At 46.3% G+C, this 17,641-nt stretch overlaps 1 protein-coding gene across 2 annotated transcripts in view; it reads right to left on the reverse strand.

The window, feature by feature from the left end:
- Window positions 1-17,641, reverse strand: part of afap1l1a (actin filament associated protein 1-like 1a) — a 118,296-nt gene that overhangs the window by 1,866 nt on the left and 98,789 nt on the right. For both annotated transcript variants that reach the window (XM_034181228.1, XM_034181227.1), the window contains exons 17-18: window positions 378-553; window positions 171-293 (exon numbers count right to left, since the gene is read on the reverse strand). In XM_034181228.1, the coding sequence (XP_034037119.1) occupies window positions 171-293; window positions 378-553 (299 nt within the window). The remainder of the gene's footprint in view (window positions 1-170; window positions 294-377; window positions 554-17,641) is intronic.

A 17,641-nucleotide genomic window follows, 5' to 3' on the forward strand; every position in this document is an offset into this window, starting at 1 on the left:
GATGGGTAGTCCAACTCCTGTCTCACTGAGATACCTTCTGTACTGTGCAATGCTATGTGTCACCTGTCAGAAATTACACTGTGACACATGTTCCCTTCAACATGACACACTGTGGGAATGGTTCACACAGTAACTGAAGGAAACAGGATAGACTGTGACAGCACTGTTACCTTAGCCTTCTGCATGACTGTTCCACTTGAAGCATAAACAGATGGAGGCCTCCTACGCATCTCTGTGGCACAGTTCACTGGTAAAGACTCACTGTGCAAATTGTGGGTCTTTCTGCTGGAAATCTAGCAAAATAAATAAGTAAAGATGGGTTGGTGTGCACTTAAGTATGCATTTCTGGCATTTTCCAAACCAATCAACAACAGTACCTTAACAGGTGGTTTGGCTACAACTGGTGCACCCAGCACCCCTCCTGCCAGGCTCTTCTTGATGTTTTCTTTGACCTGGCTCAGTCGAAGTTCCAAGTCAACCCTCTCCGCCTCCTTACTCCGGCAGGCTTCCTCCAGCTGGGACACGCGGTCATTCAGGATGGGCTTCCTCCTCTCTGCTCCACACAGGAGAACCACAGTGAGTGCAACACAAACACCACAAGTTTTTGTAATTTTGCCTCTGTACCCCACTGCAAAGCAGTTGAAATGAAACATTCAACATGTGGTTGTTGTGTGCATTTTTAGCTGTAATTCAAGTAGTCTGACAAAAATATCACTTTCACAATAACTGTAATTTTTGTCCACATTCCCTCCATTTTCAGAACTCACATGAACATTTTCCAAGTCACTGAATGTGTTTTGGAGTTGGTGTACATTAATTAGACATACAAACGGTATGGTGCTGCAAAGTAAATCAGTCTGGAGTAGGCACTTATCAAAAACTGAGTGACTGTCCATTAATGAAACAAGTGAGGGAAGCTATCAAAACATGCACAGCTATGACACAAAACAGCCACAGAAGCCGTAAACTATTTCAAAATTGAGGGAATTGTGCCAGATTTTTTTTAAACAGCAGGCAAAATTCACATTTTCAGTGCAGACGGTTCCCGGTGCAAAATTCACCCCTGCATATAATTTTTTACTTTTTTTTACTTTTTCACCGTGCTCCAACGCCTAAAGAAGACCTCTAACGGTCGAAGCATCGCGACGGAGCTCTTTTATCAGCTAACCTTCATCAGCGTTGGCAAGCTAACTAGCTTGCTAACGCTTTCGTTTTTATTTTTATTTTATTTTTTAGCACTGTTGTCGTGCTGCTCCACAGCCTGCCTAGTGGATTTTTATTTTATTTTAGCACTGTTGTCGTGTGTTACCTGTGCTGCTCCACAGCCTGTTCAGTGGATTTTTGTTTTGTTTTTTACCACTGTTGTCGTGTGTTACTACCTGTGCTGCTCCACAGCCTGTCCAGTGGATTTTTATTTTATTATTTTATTTTATTTTATTTTTTTAGCACTGTTGTCGTGCGTTACCTGTGCTGCTCCACAGCCTGTCCAGTGGATTTTGATTTTTATTTTATTTTTTTGGGCGCTGTTGTCGTGCGTTACCTGTGCTGCTCCACAGCCTGTCCAGTGGATTTTTATTTTTATTTTATTTTTTAGCACTGTTGTTGTGCGTTACCTGTGCTGCTCCACAGCCTGTCCAGTGGATTTTTATTTTTATTTTATTTTATTTTTTAGCACTGTTGTTGTGCGTTACCTGTGCTGCTCCACAGCCTGTCTAGTGGATTTTTATTTTATTTTAGCACTGTTGTCGTGCGTTACCTGTGCTGCTCCACAGCCTGTCTAGTGGATTTTTATTTTGTTTTAGCACTGTTGTCGTGCGTTGCCTGTGCTGCTCCACAGCCTGTCCAGTGGATTTTTATTTTTATTTTATTTTATTTTTAGCACTGTTGTTGTGCGTTACCTGTGCTGCTCCACAGCCTGTCTAGTGGATTTTTATTTTATTTTAGCACTGTTGTCGTGCGTTACCTGTGCTGCTCCACAGCCTGTCTAGTGTCGGATTCCCTGTTTGGGAATCCGCTAGCTTAGCGTAGCTACTAGCTCTTAGCCGTTTTAGCATGGCGGCTTCTCCTGTCTCTCCCGTACTTTTCTGCTCTGGGTGTGAAATGTTTAGTTATTCCTCGGCCTCTTTTAGCAGTAACGGTACATGTAATAAGTGCAGCTTATTCGTAGCTTTGGAGGCCAGGCTGGGCGAATTGGAGGCTCGGCTCCGCACCGTGGAAAATTCTACAGCTAGCCAGGCCCCTGTAGTCGGTGCGGACCAAGGTAGCTTAGCCGCCGTTAGTTCCCCCCTGGCAGACCCCGTGCAGTCGGGAAGGCAGGCTGACTGGGTGACTGTGAGGAGGAAGCGTAGCCCTAAACAGAAGCCCCGTGTACACCGTCAACCCGTTCACATCTCTAACCGTTTTTCCCCACTCGACGATACACTCGCCGAGGATCAAACTCTGGTTATTGGCGACTCTGTTTTGAGAAATGTGAAGTTAGCGACACCAGCAACCATTGTCAATTGTCTTCCGGGGGCCAGAGCAGGCGACATCGAAGGACATTTGAAATTGCTGGCTAAGGCTAAGCGTAAATTTGGTAAGATTGTAATTCACGTCGGCAGTAATGACACTCGGTTACGCCAATCGGAGGTCACTAAAATTAACATTGAATCGGTGTGTAACTTTGCAAAAACAATGTCGGACTCTGTTGTTTTCTCTGGGCCCCTCCCCAATCAGACCGGGAGTGACATGTTTAGCCGCATGTTCTCCTTGAATTGCTGGCTGTCTGAGTGGTGTCCAAAAAATGAGGTGGGCTTCATTGATAATTGGCAAAGCTTCTGGGGAAAACCTGGTCTTGTTAGGAGAGACGGCATCCATCCCACTTTAGAGGGAGCAGCTCTCATTTCTAGAAATCTGGCCAATTTTTTGGGATCCTCCAAACTGTGACTGTCTAGCGTTGGGACCAGGAGGCAGAGCTGTGGTCTTATACACCTCTCTGCAGCTTCTCTCCCCCTGCCATCCCCTCATTACCCCATCCCCGTAGAGACGGTGCCTGCTCCCAGACCACCAATAACCAGCAAAAATCTATTTAAGCATAAAAATTCAAAAAGAAAAAATAATATAGCACCTTCAATTGCACCACAGACTAAAACAGTTAAATGTGGTCTATTAAACATTAGGTCTCTTTCTTCTAAGTCCCTGTTGGTAAATGATATAATAATTGATCAACGTATTGATTTATTCTGCCTAACAGAAACTTGGTTACAGCAGGATGAATATGTTAGTTTAAATGAGTCAACACCCCCGAGTCACACTAACTGTCAGAATGCTCGTAGCACGGGCCGGGGCGGAGGATTAGCAGCAATCTTCCATTCCAGCTTATTAATTAATCAAAAACCTAGACAGAGCTTTAATTCATTTGAAAGCTTGTATCTTAGTCTTGTCCATCCAAATTGGAAGTCCCAAAAACCAGTTTTATTTGTTATTATCTATCGTCCACCTGGTCGTTACTGTGAGTTTCTCTGTGAATTTTCAGACCTTTTGTCTGACTTAGTGCTTAGCTCAGATAAGATAATTATAGTGGGCGATTTTAACATCCACACAGATGCTGAGAATGACAGCCTCAACACTTCATTTAATCTATTATTAGACTCTATCGGCTTTGCTCAAAAAGTAAATGAGTCCACCCACCACTTTAATCATATTTTAGATCTTGTTCTGACTTATGGTATGGAAATAGAAGACTTAACAGTATTCCCTGAAAACTCCCTTTTGTCTGATCATTTTTTAATAACATTTACATTTACCCTGATGGACTACCCTGCAGTGGGGAATAAGTTTCATTACACTAGAAGTCTTTCAGAAAGCTCTGTAACTAGGTTTAAGGATATGATTCCTTCTTTATGTTCTCTAATGTCATATACCAACACAGAGCAGAGTAGCTACCTAAACTCTGTAAGGGAGTTAGAGTATCTTGTCAATAGTTTTACATCCTCATTGAAGACAACTTTGGATGCTGTAGCTCCTCTGAAAAAGAGAGCTTTAAATCAGAAGTGTCTGACTCCGTGGTATAACTCACAAACTCGTAGCTTAAAGCAGATAACCCGTAAGTTGGAGAGGAAATGGCGTCTCACTAATTTAGAAGATCTTCACTTAGCCTGGAAAAAGAGTTTGTTGCTCTATAAGAAAGCCCTTCGTGAAGCTAGGACATCTTTCTACTCATCACTAATTGAAGAAAATAAGAACAACCCCAGGTTTCTTTTCAGCACTGTAGCCAGGCTGACAAAGAGTCAGAGCTCTATTGAGCTGAGTATTCCATTAACTTTAACTAGTAATGACTTCATGACTTTCTTTGCTAACAAAATTTTGACTATTAGAGAAAAAATTACTCATAACCATCCCAAAGATGTATCGTTATCTTTGGCTGCTTTCAGTGATGCCGGTATTTGGTTAGACTCTTTCTCTCCGATTGTTCTGTCTGAGTTATTTTCATTAGTTACTTCATCCAAACCATCAACATGCTTATTAGACCCCATTCCTGCCAGGCTGCTCAAGGAAGTCCTACCATTATTTAATGCTTCAATCTTAAATATGATCAATCTATCTTTGTTAGTTGGTTATGTACCACAGGCCTTTAAGGTGGCAGTAATTAAACCATTACTTAAAAAGCCATCACTTGACCCAGCTATCTTAGCTAATTATAGGCCAATCTCCAACCTTCCTTTTCTCTCAAAGATTCTTGAGAGGGTAGTTGTAAAACAGCTAACTGATCACCTGCAGAGGAATGGTCTATTTGAAGAGTTTCAGTCAGGTTTTAGAATTCATCATAGTACAGAAACAGCATTAGTGAAGGTTACAAATGATCTTCTTATGGCTTCGGACAGTGGACTTATCTCTGTGCTTGTTCTGTTGGACCTCAGTGCTGCTTTTGATACTGTTGACCATAAAATTTTATTACAGAGATTAGAGCATGTCATAGGTATTAAAGGCATTGCGCTGCGGTGGTTTGAATCATATTTGTCTAATAGATTACAGTTTGTTCATGTAAATGGGGAATCTTCTTCACAGACTAAAGTTAATTATGGAGTTCCACAAGGTTCTGTGCTAGGACCAATTTTATTCACTTTATACATGCTTCCCTTGGGCAGTATTATTAGACGGTATTGCTTAAATTTTCATTGTTACGCAGATGATACCCAGCTTTATCTATCCATGAAGCCAGAGGATACGCACCAATTAGCTAAACTGCAGGATTGTCTTACAGACATAAAGACATGGATGACCTCTAATTTCCTGCTTTTAAACTCAGATAAAACTGAAGTTATTGTACTTGGCCCCACAAATCTTAGAAGCATGGTGTCTAACCAGATCGTTACTCTGGATGGCATTTCCCTGATCTCTAGTAATACTGTGAGAAATCTTGGAGTTATTTTTGATCAGGATATGTCATTCAAAGCGCATATTAAACAAATATGTAGGACTGCCTTTTTGCATTTACGCAATATCTCTAAAATCAGAAAGGTCTTGTCTCAGAGTGATGCTGAAAAACTAATTCATGCATTTGTTTCCTCTAGGCTGGACTATTGTAATTCATTATTATCAGGTTGTCCTAAAAGTTCCCTAAAAAGCCTTCAGTTGGTTCAGAATGCTGCAGCTAGAGTACTGACGGGGACTAGCAGGAGAGAGCATATCTCACCCGTGTTGGCCTCCCTTCATTGGCTTCCTGTTAATGCTAGAATAGAATTTAAAATTCTTCTTCTTACTTATAAGGTTTTGAATAATAAGGTCCCATCTTATCTTAGGGACCTCATAGTACCATATTACCCCATTAGAGCGCTTCGCTCTCAGACTGCGGGCTTACTTGTAGTTCCTAGGGTTTGTAAGAGTAGAATGGGAGGCAGAGCCTTCAGCTTTCAGGCTCCTCTGCTGTGGAACCAGCTCCCAATTCAGATCAGGGAGACAGATACCCTCTCTACTTTTAAGATTAGGCTTAAAACTTTCCTTTTCGCTAAGGCTTATAGTTAGGGCTGGATCGGGTGACCCTGGACCATCCCTTGGTTATGTTGCTTTAGACGTAGACTGTGTTTCATAATTATTGTATGGCCTTGCCTTGCAATGTGGAGCGCCTTGGGGCAACTGTTTGTTGTGATTTGGCGCTATACAAGAAAAAAGTTGATTGATTGATTGATTGATAATTAGTTATGCCAGGAAGGACATCCAGTGCAAAACCTGTGCCAAATCAACATGCAAATCCACCTCGGATTTGCTGTGGCGACCCCAAAACAAAGGAGCAGCCAGAGGGACGTACTCTATTATACTATATCCACTTCCATAGGAGTGAATCCAATTATTGCCAAATACATGACCCAAGTCTGCATGAGTCCCATTATACTGCTGGGTTTTACCCACACTTTGCCAAAAAGCTAAAATCAGAGGTGGAGCAGAAGAAGACTTTTGCTGACAGAACAGTACAGTGGTGTTTGCCTTTCCAAATCACATCCAGTCAACTGAATTTACCCAAGTGGAGACCAGTTAAGCTGTAGAAACATCTCAAGGATGACTCAGCCAGCATGTGCAGCTGGTACATTCTGAGTGCCGGTCCAAAGCCTGAATAAATGAATAGGGTTATGTTAAGAAGGCCATCTGGTGTAAAACAACACAAAATAAAGATGAGGAGTAACTCGAATTTCCAAGTCAGATTGGTTGGGGCCCGGATTAATAAAGGCGGCCACCGGTGCTGTCGCCCAACAGGGTGCTGCCAGAAATTTGGCTACTGCTGGGCGAAGAAGTAGAGGAGGATAACATGTCCATAGGCAGAGGGAGAAGAGGAATACTACAAAGGTAGAAGTGACAGAACTTTGAATATTAGGAATATGACTGGTAAAGGGAGAGAGCTAGCAGACATATTGGAGAGGAGAATCATGGTAAACATACTGGGTCTGCAAGAGACCAAGTGAAAGAAAGTAAGGCCTGGAGCATAGACGGTGGGTTAAAGTTGTATCAGAGTGTGGACAGGTAGAGAAATGGTGTTGGGGTCATTTTAATGAAAGAGTATGTTAAAAATGTGTTGGAAGTTAAGCGAGTGTCTGACAGGGTGATGAGTGTGACATTGGAAATTGAAGCGGTGATAATACAATAACATGCTTTTGGAGGGCGGAAAATGCATACCGCACGACAACAGCATGTTATTTGCATTATTATCACTTACTGACATACACAAAACGTAACGTGCACATAAAAATTTGGCTCACTTTAACTTTCGTCGTGTCGGCTGGCGTGCGCTGCTCTCCAAATTCGGCAGTGCGTCCTCGTCAAGCTGGCTGCTTTGGCTGCTGTTCACTGTCATACTATCCATGAGGAAATCATCCGGAATATCCATATTGGGACCAATACACACTTCTCACTTTTTTATCTTTTCCTCTGTGGACAGTTCTTGGGCTGCGCACTATGACGTCATTTGTTTATGCACAGCGGGCGGGTATAGCCAGGTAGCATCGACGTAAATCTACGATACCGGCCTAGCAACACCTCAGTAAAGTGATAATAATGATGAATATCATCAGTGCATATGCCCCGCAGGTACTGTAGGTTGTGGAACGAAGGACAAAGTTTTCTGGAGTGAGTTAGATGAGGTGGTGGAGAGTGTGCTCATGCATGAATGAGAATGATTGGAATGGACTTCAATGGGCATGCCATCAAAGTGAACAGAGGTGATGAGGAAGTAAATCCGAGACATCACTTTAGAATGAAATTTCAGTTTTCAATTTATTTTCATTTATATAGCACCAAATCACAACAAGGTTGCCTCAAGGCTCTTCACACAAGTAAGGTCAAACCTTACCAACCCCCAGAGCAACAGTGGTAAGGAAAAACTCCCTCTGAGGAAGAAACCTCAAGCAGACCAGACTCAAAGGGGTGACCCTCTGCTTGGGCCATGCTACAGACATAAATTACAGAACAATTCACAAAACGAACATACAGGAAATGTTGTCGGTGCACAGGACTGTTTCTGGAACAGATGCAACACCCATCTCTCAATAGAACCACATCTCAAACAGAGAGAAAAGAAAAAAGCAGAATCAAGCATCAGAAAAACAAAAAATACAGTGTAATTTATCAGCATTGAGCAACAAAAAAAACAGAAGAAATACTAAGGTGATCACCGGCCACTAGCCTTAAGCTTCACTAAAAGACCCAGAATTTAGATAAAGTTGAGGCCACGGCCCGCGCAGTTTCCTAATAAAATGAATTAAAAGAGTAAAAAGCATATAAACATACTTTGTGTGTCTTAAGTCTGGACTTGAAAGTCTCTACAGAATCTGACTGTTTTATTGATGCAGGGAGATCATTCCACAGAGCAAGGGCATGAAAGCTCAGAAGTGTCATTTTCGGACAGAGCAGGTTTGTTTCCCTCTGTCTGTCAGTCATCAGTATGTTTTTGCTCACTCTAAAATGTATGTCACATGCCGAAAAATGCCAAGAATTGCTGAGTGAGACATTTTTTGGAAATGCACCTGCTAAGGCTCAGAGTGAGAGGAATAAAATACACTAATTATTAACACGTGTGTGGAGAGACTTACAATCATCAGTATGTTTATGTTGTCTTGCTAACTGGGATGTTAAAAAACATGCAACATATCCTTTAAATTGTTACTAAATTATTCTTGTGCATGTTTTGGGTAGAACATGAAATAAACCAACCAATGTGCATTCTTCCATTCCCTTTAAGAGCCAGAGTATTTCAGATTCCTGCTGTACTCCTGTTTTCAAGTGAAAGATTTACTCTCATGTTCACGGATCTGTGCCAATGCATCACAACATTCAAGCAGAAAGCAGCCACCAAAGCTCCCTGAGCTGAAGCCATGAAGCAGTAAGGTGATGTTTTGTATTTTTCTATTAACGTTTACATTTTTCCATTTAATTGTTGTGTTCAGTGGAGGAAGGTGCACACAAGTGGACTACATTCTTTATAGGAGATGCAAGCTAAAACAAATCAGAGACTGTAAGGTGGTGGCAGGAGAGAGTGTCGTTAGACAGCATAGGATGGTAGTTTGTAGGATGACTTTAGAGGTAAAGAAGAAGAAGAGAGTGAGAGCTCAACAAAGGATGAGATGGTGGAAGCTGAAGGAGGAAGACTGTTGTGTGAAATTTAGCGAGCAACTGAGAGAAGCACTGGTTGGAGGGGAAGCAATTTTGGACAACTGAAAAAGTACTGCAGATGTGGTGAGGGAGACAGCTAGGACAGTACTGGGTATGACATCTAGACAGTGGAAGGAAGACAAGGAGACTTGGTAGTGGAATGAAGAGGTCCAGGAAAGCATAAGGAGAAAGAGGTTGGCGAAAAAGTTTTGGGATAGTTGGAGAGATGAAGAAAGTAGACAGGAGTACAAGGAGATGCGGCGTAAGGCGAAAAGAGAAGTGGCAAAAGCAAAGGAAAAGGCATATTGCAAGCTGTACAAGAAGTTGAATAGTAAGGAAGGAGAAAAGGACTTGTACCGATTGGCCAGACAAAGGGACAGAGCTGGATGTGCAGCAGGTTAAAGTGGTAAAAGATGCACATGGTAATGTGCTGACAAGTGAGGAGTGTGTGCTGAGAAGGTGGAGGGAATATTTTGAAGAGCTGATGATGTGGTGAGAGTAAATCAGCAAGGAAGTGAGGGCTGCTATCAATCAATCAATCAATTTTTTTTTATATAGCGCCAAATCACAACAAACAGTTGCCCCAAGGCGCTTTATATTGTAAGGCAAGGCCATACAATAATTATGTAAAACCCCAACGGTCAAAACGACCCCCTGTGAGCAAGCACTTGGCTACAGTGGGAAGGAAAAACTCCCTTTTAACAGGAAGAAACCTCCAGCAGAACCAGGCTCAGGGAGGGGCAGTCTTCTGCTGGGACTGGTTGGGGCTGAGGGAGAGAACCAGGAAAAAGACATGCTGTGGAGGGGAGCAGAGATTGATCACTAATGATTAAAAGCAGAGTGGTGCATACAGAGCAAAAAGAGAAAGAAACAGTGCATCATGGGAACCCCCCAGCAGTCTACGTCTATAGCAGCATAACTAAGGGATGGTTCAGGGTCACCCGATCCAGCCCTAACTATAAGCTTTAGCAAAAAGGAAAGTTTTAAGCCTAATCTTAAAAGTAGAGAGGATGTCTGTCTGTTGGGGAAAGTGAGGAACACGGACCCACAACAGGGGGCGCAAATGAACGGACAATGAAGAAGTCAAATAACAAGGTTTTACTGTTGTGAATTCTTTGGCTGCTTTCAGTGATGCCGGTATTTGGTTAGACTCTTTCTCTCCGGTTGTTCTGTCTGAGTTATTTTCATTGGTTGCTTCGTCCAAACCATCGGCATGTTTATTGGACCCCATTCCTGCCAGGCTGCTCAAGGAAGTCTTACCATTATTTAATACTTCAATCTTAAATATGATCAATCTATCTTTGTTAGTTGGTTATGTACCACAGGCCTTTAAGGTGGCAGTAATTAAACCATTACTTAAAAAGCCATCACTTGACCCAGCTATCTTAGCTAATTATAGGCCAATTTCCAACCTTCCTTTTCTCTCAAAGATTCTTGAGAGGGTAGTTGTAAAACAGCTAACTGATCACCTGCAGAGGAATGGTCTATTTGAAGAGTTTCAGTCAGGTTTTAGAATTCATCATAGTACAGAAACAGCATTAGTGAAGGTTACAAATGATCTTCTTATGGCTTCGGACAGTGGACTTATCTCTGTGCTTGTTCTGTTGGACCTCAGTGCTGCTTTTGATACTGTTGACCATAAAATTTTATTACAGAGATTAGAGCATGTCATAGGTATTAAAGGCACTGCGCTGCGGTGGTTTGAATCATATTTGTCTAATAGATTACAGTTTGTTCATGTAAATGGGGAATCTTCTTCACAGACTAAAGTTAATTATGGAGTTCCACAAGGTTCTGTGCTAGGACCAATTTGATTCACTTTATACATGCTTCCCTTAGGCAGTATTATTAGACGGTATTGCTTAAATTTTCATTGTTACGCAGATGATACCCAGCTTTATCTATCCATGAAGCCAGAGGATACACACCAATTAGCTAAACTGCAGGATTGTCTTACAGACATAAAGACATGGATGACCTCTAATTTCCTGCTTTTAAACTCAGATAAAACTGAAGTTATTGTACTTGGCCCCACAAATCTTAGAAGCATGGTGTCTAACCAGATCGTTACTCTGGATGGCATTTCCCTGATCTCTAGTAATACTGTGAGAAATCTTGGAGTCATTTTTGATCAGGATATGTCATTCAAAGCGCATATTAAACAAATATGTAGGACTGCCTTTTTGCATTTACGCAATATCTCTAAAATCAGAAAGGTCTTGTCTCAGAGTGATGCTGAAAAACTAATTCATGCATTTATTTCCTCTAGGCTGGACTATTGTAATTCATTATTATAAGGTTGTCATAAAAGTTCCCTAAAAAGCCTTCAGTTGGTTCAGAATGCTGCAGCTAGAGTACTGACGGGGACTAGCAGGAGAGAGCATATCTCACCCGTGTTGGCCTCTCTTCATTGGCTTCCTGTTAATTCTAGAATAGAATTTAAAATTCTTCTTCTTACTTATAAGGTTTTGAATAATCAGGTCCCATCTTATCTTAGGGACCTCGTAGTACCATATTACCCCATTAGAGCGCTTCGTTCTCAGACTGCGGGCTTACTTGTAGTTCCTAGGGTTTGTAAGAGTAGAATGGGAGGCAGAGCCTTCAGCTTTCAGGCTCCTCTCCTGTGGAACCAGCTCCCAATTCAGATCAGGGAGACAGATACCCTCTCTACTTTTAAGATTAGGCTTAAAACTTTCCTTTTTGCTAAGGCTTATAGTTAGGGCTGGATCGGGTGACCCTGGACCATTCCTTGGTTATGCTGCTTTAGACGTAGATTGTGGGGGGGTTCCCATGATGCACTGTTTCTTTCTCTTTTTGCTCCGTATGCATCACTCTGCATTTAATCATTAGTGATCGATCTCTGCCCCCCTTCACGGCATGTCTTTTTCCTGGTTTTTTCCCTCAGCCCCAACCAGTCTCAGCAGAAGACTGCCCCTCCCTGAGCCTGGTTCTGCTGGAGGTTTCTTCCTGTTAAAAGGGAGTTTTTCCTTCCCACTGTTGCCAAGTGCTTGCTCATAGGGGGTCATTTTGACCGTTGGGGTTTTTCATAATTATTGTATGGCCTTGCCTTACAATATGGAGCGCCTTGGGGCAACTGTTTGTTGTGATTTGGCGCTATATAAGAAAAAAGTTGACCGGGCTTGCCCGGGTGGCGGCGGTAGAAGTCAGCCAGGAGGGCCGGGTCCAGGATGAAGCTCTGTTTCACCCAGGAGCGTTCTTCGGGGCCGTACCCCTCCCAGTCCACCAGGTATTGAAAACCCCGGCCCATCCGTCGGACATCCAGAAGCCGGCGCACGGTCCAAGCCGGCTCGCCGTCGATGATCCGGGCAGGAGGTGGCGCCGGACCGGGAGTACAGAGGGGTGAAGTGTGATGTGGCTTGATTCTGGACACATGGAATACAGGATGGATCCGCAGTGAGGCCGGAAGCTGAAGCCTCACTGCGGCGGGATTGACGATTTGGAGGATTTTATACGGTCCTATGTATCGGTCTTTGAGTTTCGGGGAGGCTACTTGCAGTGGTATGTCCTTGGTGGATAGCCACACGTCCTGCCCGGGGCGATACGTAGGGGCCAGGGTCCGCCGCCGGTCTGCATGGGCCTTAGCCCTCGCACGGGCCCTCAATAAAGCAGAACGGGCGGCACGCCACACCCAACGGCACTTCCGCAGGTGGGCCTGGACCGAGGGCACACCGACCTCTCCCTCAACCACCGGGAACAATGGGGGCTGATACCCCAAACACACCTCAAAAGGGGAGAGGCCGGTGGCTGACGACACTTGACTGTTGTGGGCGTACTCGATCCAGGCCAGATGAGTACTCCAGGCCGCCGGGTGCGCGGCTGTCACACAACGTAGTGTCTGCTCCATCTCCTGGTTGGCCCGTTCTGCTTGCCCGTTGGTTTGGGGGTGATACCCGGACGAGAGACTGACCGTGGCCCCCAGTTCCCGGCAGAAACTCCTCCAGACGTGCAAGGAGAACTGGGGACCGCGATCGGAGACGATGTCTGATGGTATCCCATGCAGCCGGACGACGTGGTGGACCAGGAGGTCCGCTGTCTCCTGGGCCGTTGGGAGCTTCGGGAGGGCCATGAAGTGGGCCGCCTTGGAGAATCGGTCCACTATCGTGAGGATGACGGTGTTTCCCTGGGACGGCGGGAGGCCCATGACAAAATCCAGGCAGATGTGAGACCAGGGGCGATGAGGTACGGGCAGCGGCTGTAGCAAACCCGAGGACATGCGGTGGTCGGCTTTGCCCCTGGCGCAGGTGGTACAGGCCTGGATATAGTCCCGGACGTCGGTCTCCAGGGATGCCCACCAGAAGCGCTGCCGGACGACCGCCACGGTTCTTCGCACCCCAGGATGACAGGAGAGCTTAGAACCGTGACAGAAGTCCAGGACCGCAGCCCTAGCTTCTGGTGGGACGTAGAGCCTGTTCTTCGGCCCGGTTCCGGGGTCCAGGCTTCGTGCCAGGGCCTCCCGGACGGTCTTCTCCACGTCCCAGGTGAGGGTGGCCACGATAGTGGACTCCGGGATGATGGGATCCGGGGGATCCGACGGCTCCGTTTTGACCTCATCTTCATGTACCCGGGACAAGGCATCCGATCTCTGGTTCTTGGTCCCGGGACGGTAGGTGATCCGGAAGTCAAAACGGCCGAAGAACAGTGACCAGCGGGCTTGCCTGGGATTCAGCCGCTTGGTGGTCCTGATATACTCCAGGTTCCGGTGGTCCAACAACCGCTGTATGACCTGACGTACATGCCTAACATGGGTCTCAGGGTCCGGAGAAAAGATGAGTATATCGTCTAGGTATACGAAGACGAACCGGTGCAGGAAATCCCGCAAGACATCATTAACCAACGCTTGGAAAGTCGCGGGAGCGTTGGTGAGACCGAACGGCATGACCAGGTACTCAAAGTGACCTAACGGGGTGTTAAATGCCGTCTTCCACTCGTCTCCCTTCCGGATCCGAACCAGGTGATACGCATTTCTAAGATCGAGCTTAGTGAATATTTGGGCTCCATGCAGGGGCGTGAACACTGAATCCAACAGGGGCAACGGGTATCGATTGCGAACCGTGATCTCGTTCAGCCCCCTATAATCAATGCATGGACGAAGTCCGCCGTCTTTTTTACCCACAAAAAAGAAACCTGCACCCATCGGGGAGGTGGAATTCCGGATCAACCCGGCGGCTAACGAGTCCCGGATGTAGGTCTCCATTGATTCGCGCTCAGGCAGTGAGAGGTTGTACAGCCTGCTGGACGGGAACTCACTGCCCGGAACCAAATCAATGGCACAATCATAAGGACGGTGGGGGGGAAGGGTGAGCGCCAGATCCTTGCTGAACACGTCGACAAGGTCATGGTACTCCACCGGCACCGTCCCCAGATTGGGCGGGACTCTGACCTCCTCCTTAGCCTGGGAGCCGGGAGGAACCGAGGAACCTAAACACGCCCGATGGCAGGTCTCGCTCCACTGCACCACTACCCCGGATGGCCAATCGATCCGGGGATTGTGTTTTACCATCCAGGGGAACCCTAAAATCACACGGGAGGTAGCAGGAGTCACAAAAACTCGATCTCCTCCCGGTGATTTCCTGACACCACCTGTAACTCTGGTTAACTGTAACTTATGCGTGATCGGAGGGAGTAGGGAGCCATCTAGTGCCCGCACCCTCACAGGCGAGGTGAGCGCCACCAGAGGGAGCCCCACCTCCCTAGCCCATCTGCTGTCCAACAGATTCCCCTCCGAGCCCGTGTCCACCAGTGCTGGGGCCTTCAGGGTTGAGTCCTCATAAAGGATCGTAACTGGGAGTCGTGTGGCGATGTGGGTGTGTCCCACGTGAATGTCTTGGCCCACACCTAGCCCAGTCTCTAGGGGCGGGCGTTGGTGTTTAACCGCTCGGGGCAGTCTCTTACGTGGTGCTCTATCGAGCCACAAACAAAACAAGCTCCGTGGGCCCGCCTCCTCTGTGCATCTGGTGCCCTAAATGTTGCCCTACTCGTGTCCATAGCTTCGTCAGCAGGGGGAGCTGTGGCCCCACGGAGCGCAGGGGCCGTGGAGCGTGGGGAAGGCGGTGCGCGGTCGGAACCGGAAGGGAGAGGGACGGCGCGTGCCCGGCCACGCCCTTCGTCTCGTTCCCGCCGACGTTCTTCTAACCGGTTGTCTAACCCTATGACAAGATCGATGAGCCCATCTAAATCCCGCGGTTCGTCCTTAGCCACCAGGTGCTCCTTAAGAACCAATGACAGTCCGTTTACAAAGGCAGCGCGGAGGGCAGTGCTATTCCAGCCGGACCTCGCAGCCGCGATGCGGAAGTCGACTGCATAGGCAGCTGCGCTCCGACGCCCCTGTCTCATCGACAGTAGCACAGTTGAAGCGGTTACTCCTCTATTAGGGTGATCGAACACGGTTCTGAACTTCCTCACAAACCCATCATATGTCTGAAGGAGCTGTGAATTTTGCTCCCAGAGCGCTGTAGCCCAAGCGCGTGCCTCGCCGCGAAGCAGGTTTATTACATAAGCTACCTTGCTAGTATCAGTCGCGTACATAACTGGACGCTGTGTGAAGACGAGCGAACACTGCATAAGGAAATCCGCGCACGTCTCCACACAGCCTCCGTACGGCTCTGGGGGGCTTATGTATGCTTCCGGGGAAGGTCGGAGGGGTCGTTGAACGACCAATGGAACGTCAATGTTACGCACAGGGTCTACGGGAGGGAGAGCCGCAGCGGTGCCCGGAGGGCGCGCTTCCACCTGCGCGGCGAGAGCCTCCACCCTGCGGTTAAGGAGGACGTTCTGCTCGGTCATCAAATCTAACCGAGTCGTGAAAGCGGTGAGGATCCGCTGCAACTCACCGATTACCCCTCCTGCGGACGCCTGCGCGTCCTGTTCTTCCATTGGCCGTTCAACAGCCGGTTGACGCCCCTCGGGATCCATGACGTTGGCCGAGATATCCTGTTGGGGAAAGTGAGGAACACGGACCCACAACAGGGGGCGCAAATGAACGGACAATGAAGAAGTCAAATAACAAGGTTTTACTGTTGTGAATTCGCACAACAAACACAACAGATCACAATTGTAAAAATAAACCAATTCCACTGGTGTCGTGTGGGCAGGCTCGACGATAGGAGACGTCCGTCCGAGTCGAACCGGAACCACCCGATTTCCTCTGCCACCGAACCCCGGGAATACGGGAGCCGCCAAGTCCCGAACTCCCAGGTGGCCACTGCCTCCGCTCGTCGGATCCGGTACTGCTGGCGAGGAACAGAAACAGTCAGATGTGGGTGCGGCTGCACCCAGCAACACGTAGGATGGAAACACCACCTCCACCTCTAGTCACAAACAATACTGCAGTGTAGGGTACTTATCCGATATGAATCTAGTTCAGTCTTCAGCTGTCTTAAGCACAAGCAAAAAGGTTATTCCTCAGAAATGAGATGACTGGCTGAGTGCGTTACCTTCCTGGTAGAACGATATCTCGGCAATGAGATGGAGATGCCATCCAGCTGATATACCCCTCAGCTGATGGATGTCAGCTGTTTCAGGTGATGGGTGACGGCTGTCACCTGGGCTGCTCCTGTGAGGCGGCAGCGCCCTCTGGTGCCTGGAGCCCGCACTCCAGGCGGGGCGCCCTCTGGTGGTGGTGGGCCAGCAGTACCTCCTCTTCAGCGGCCCACACAACACTGTCTCCCTGATCTGAATTGGGAGCTGGTTCCACAGGAGAGGAGCCTGAAAGCTGAAGGCTCTGCCTCCCATTCTACTCTTACAAACCCTAGGAACTACAAGTAAGCCTGCAGTCTGAGAGCGAAGTGCTCTATTGGGGTGATATGGTACTACGAGGTCCCTAAGATAAGATGGGACCTGATTATTCAAAACCTTATAAGTAAGAAGAAGAATTTTAAATTCTATTCTAGAATTAACAGGAAGCCAATGAAGAGAGGCCAATATGGGTGAGATATGCTCTCTCCTTCTAGTCCCCGTTAGTACTCTAGCTGCAGCATTTTGAATTAACTGAAGGCTTTTTAGGGAACTTTTAGGACAACCTGATAATAATGAATTACAATAGTCCAGCCTGGAGGAAATAAATGCATGAATTAGTTTTTCAGCATCACTCTGAGACAAGACCTTTCTAATTTTAGAGATATTGCGTAAATGCAAAAAAGCAGTCCTACATATTTGTTTAATATGCGCTTTGAATGACATATCCTGATCAAAAATGACTCCAAGATTTCTCACAGTGTTACTAGAGGTCAGGGTAATGCCATCCAGAGTAAGGATCTGGTTAGACACCATGTTTCTAAGATTTGTGGGGCCAAGTACAATAACTTCAGTTTTATCTGAGTTTAAAAGCAGGAAATTAGAGGTCATCCATGTCTTTATGTCTGTAAGACAATCCTGCAGTTTAGCTAATTGGTGTGTGTCCTCTGGCTTCATGGATAGATAAAGCTGGGTATCATCTGCGTAACAATGAAAATTTAAGCAATACCGTCTAATAATACTGCCTAAGGGAAGCATGTATAAAGTGAAT

This window comes from Thalassophryne amazonica, chromosome 11 (assembly GCF_902500255.1).
Source record: "Thalassophryne amazonica chromosome 11, fThaAma1.1, whole genome shotgun sequence".
Taxonomy (NCBI): Eukaryota; Metazoa; Chordata; class Actinopteri; order Batrachoidiformes; family Batrachoididae; genus Thalassophryne; species Thalassophryne amazonica.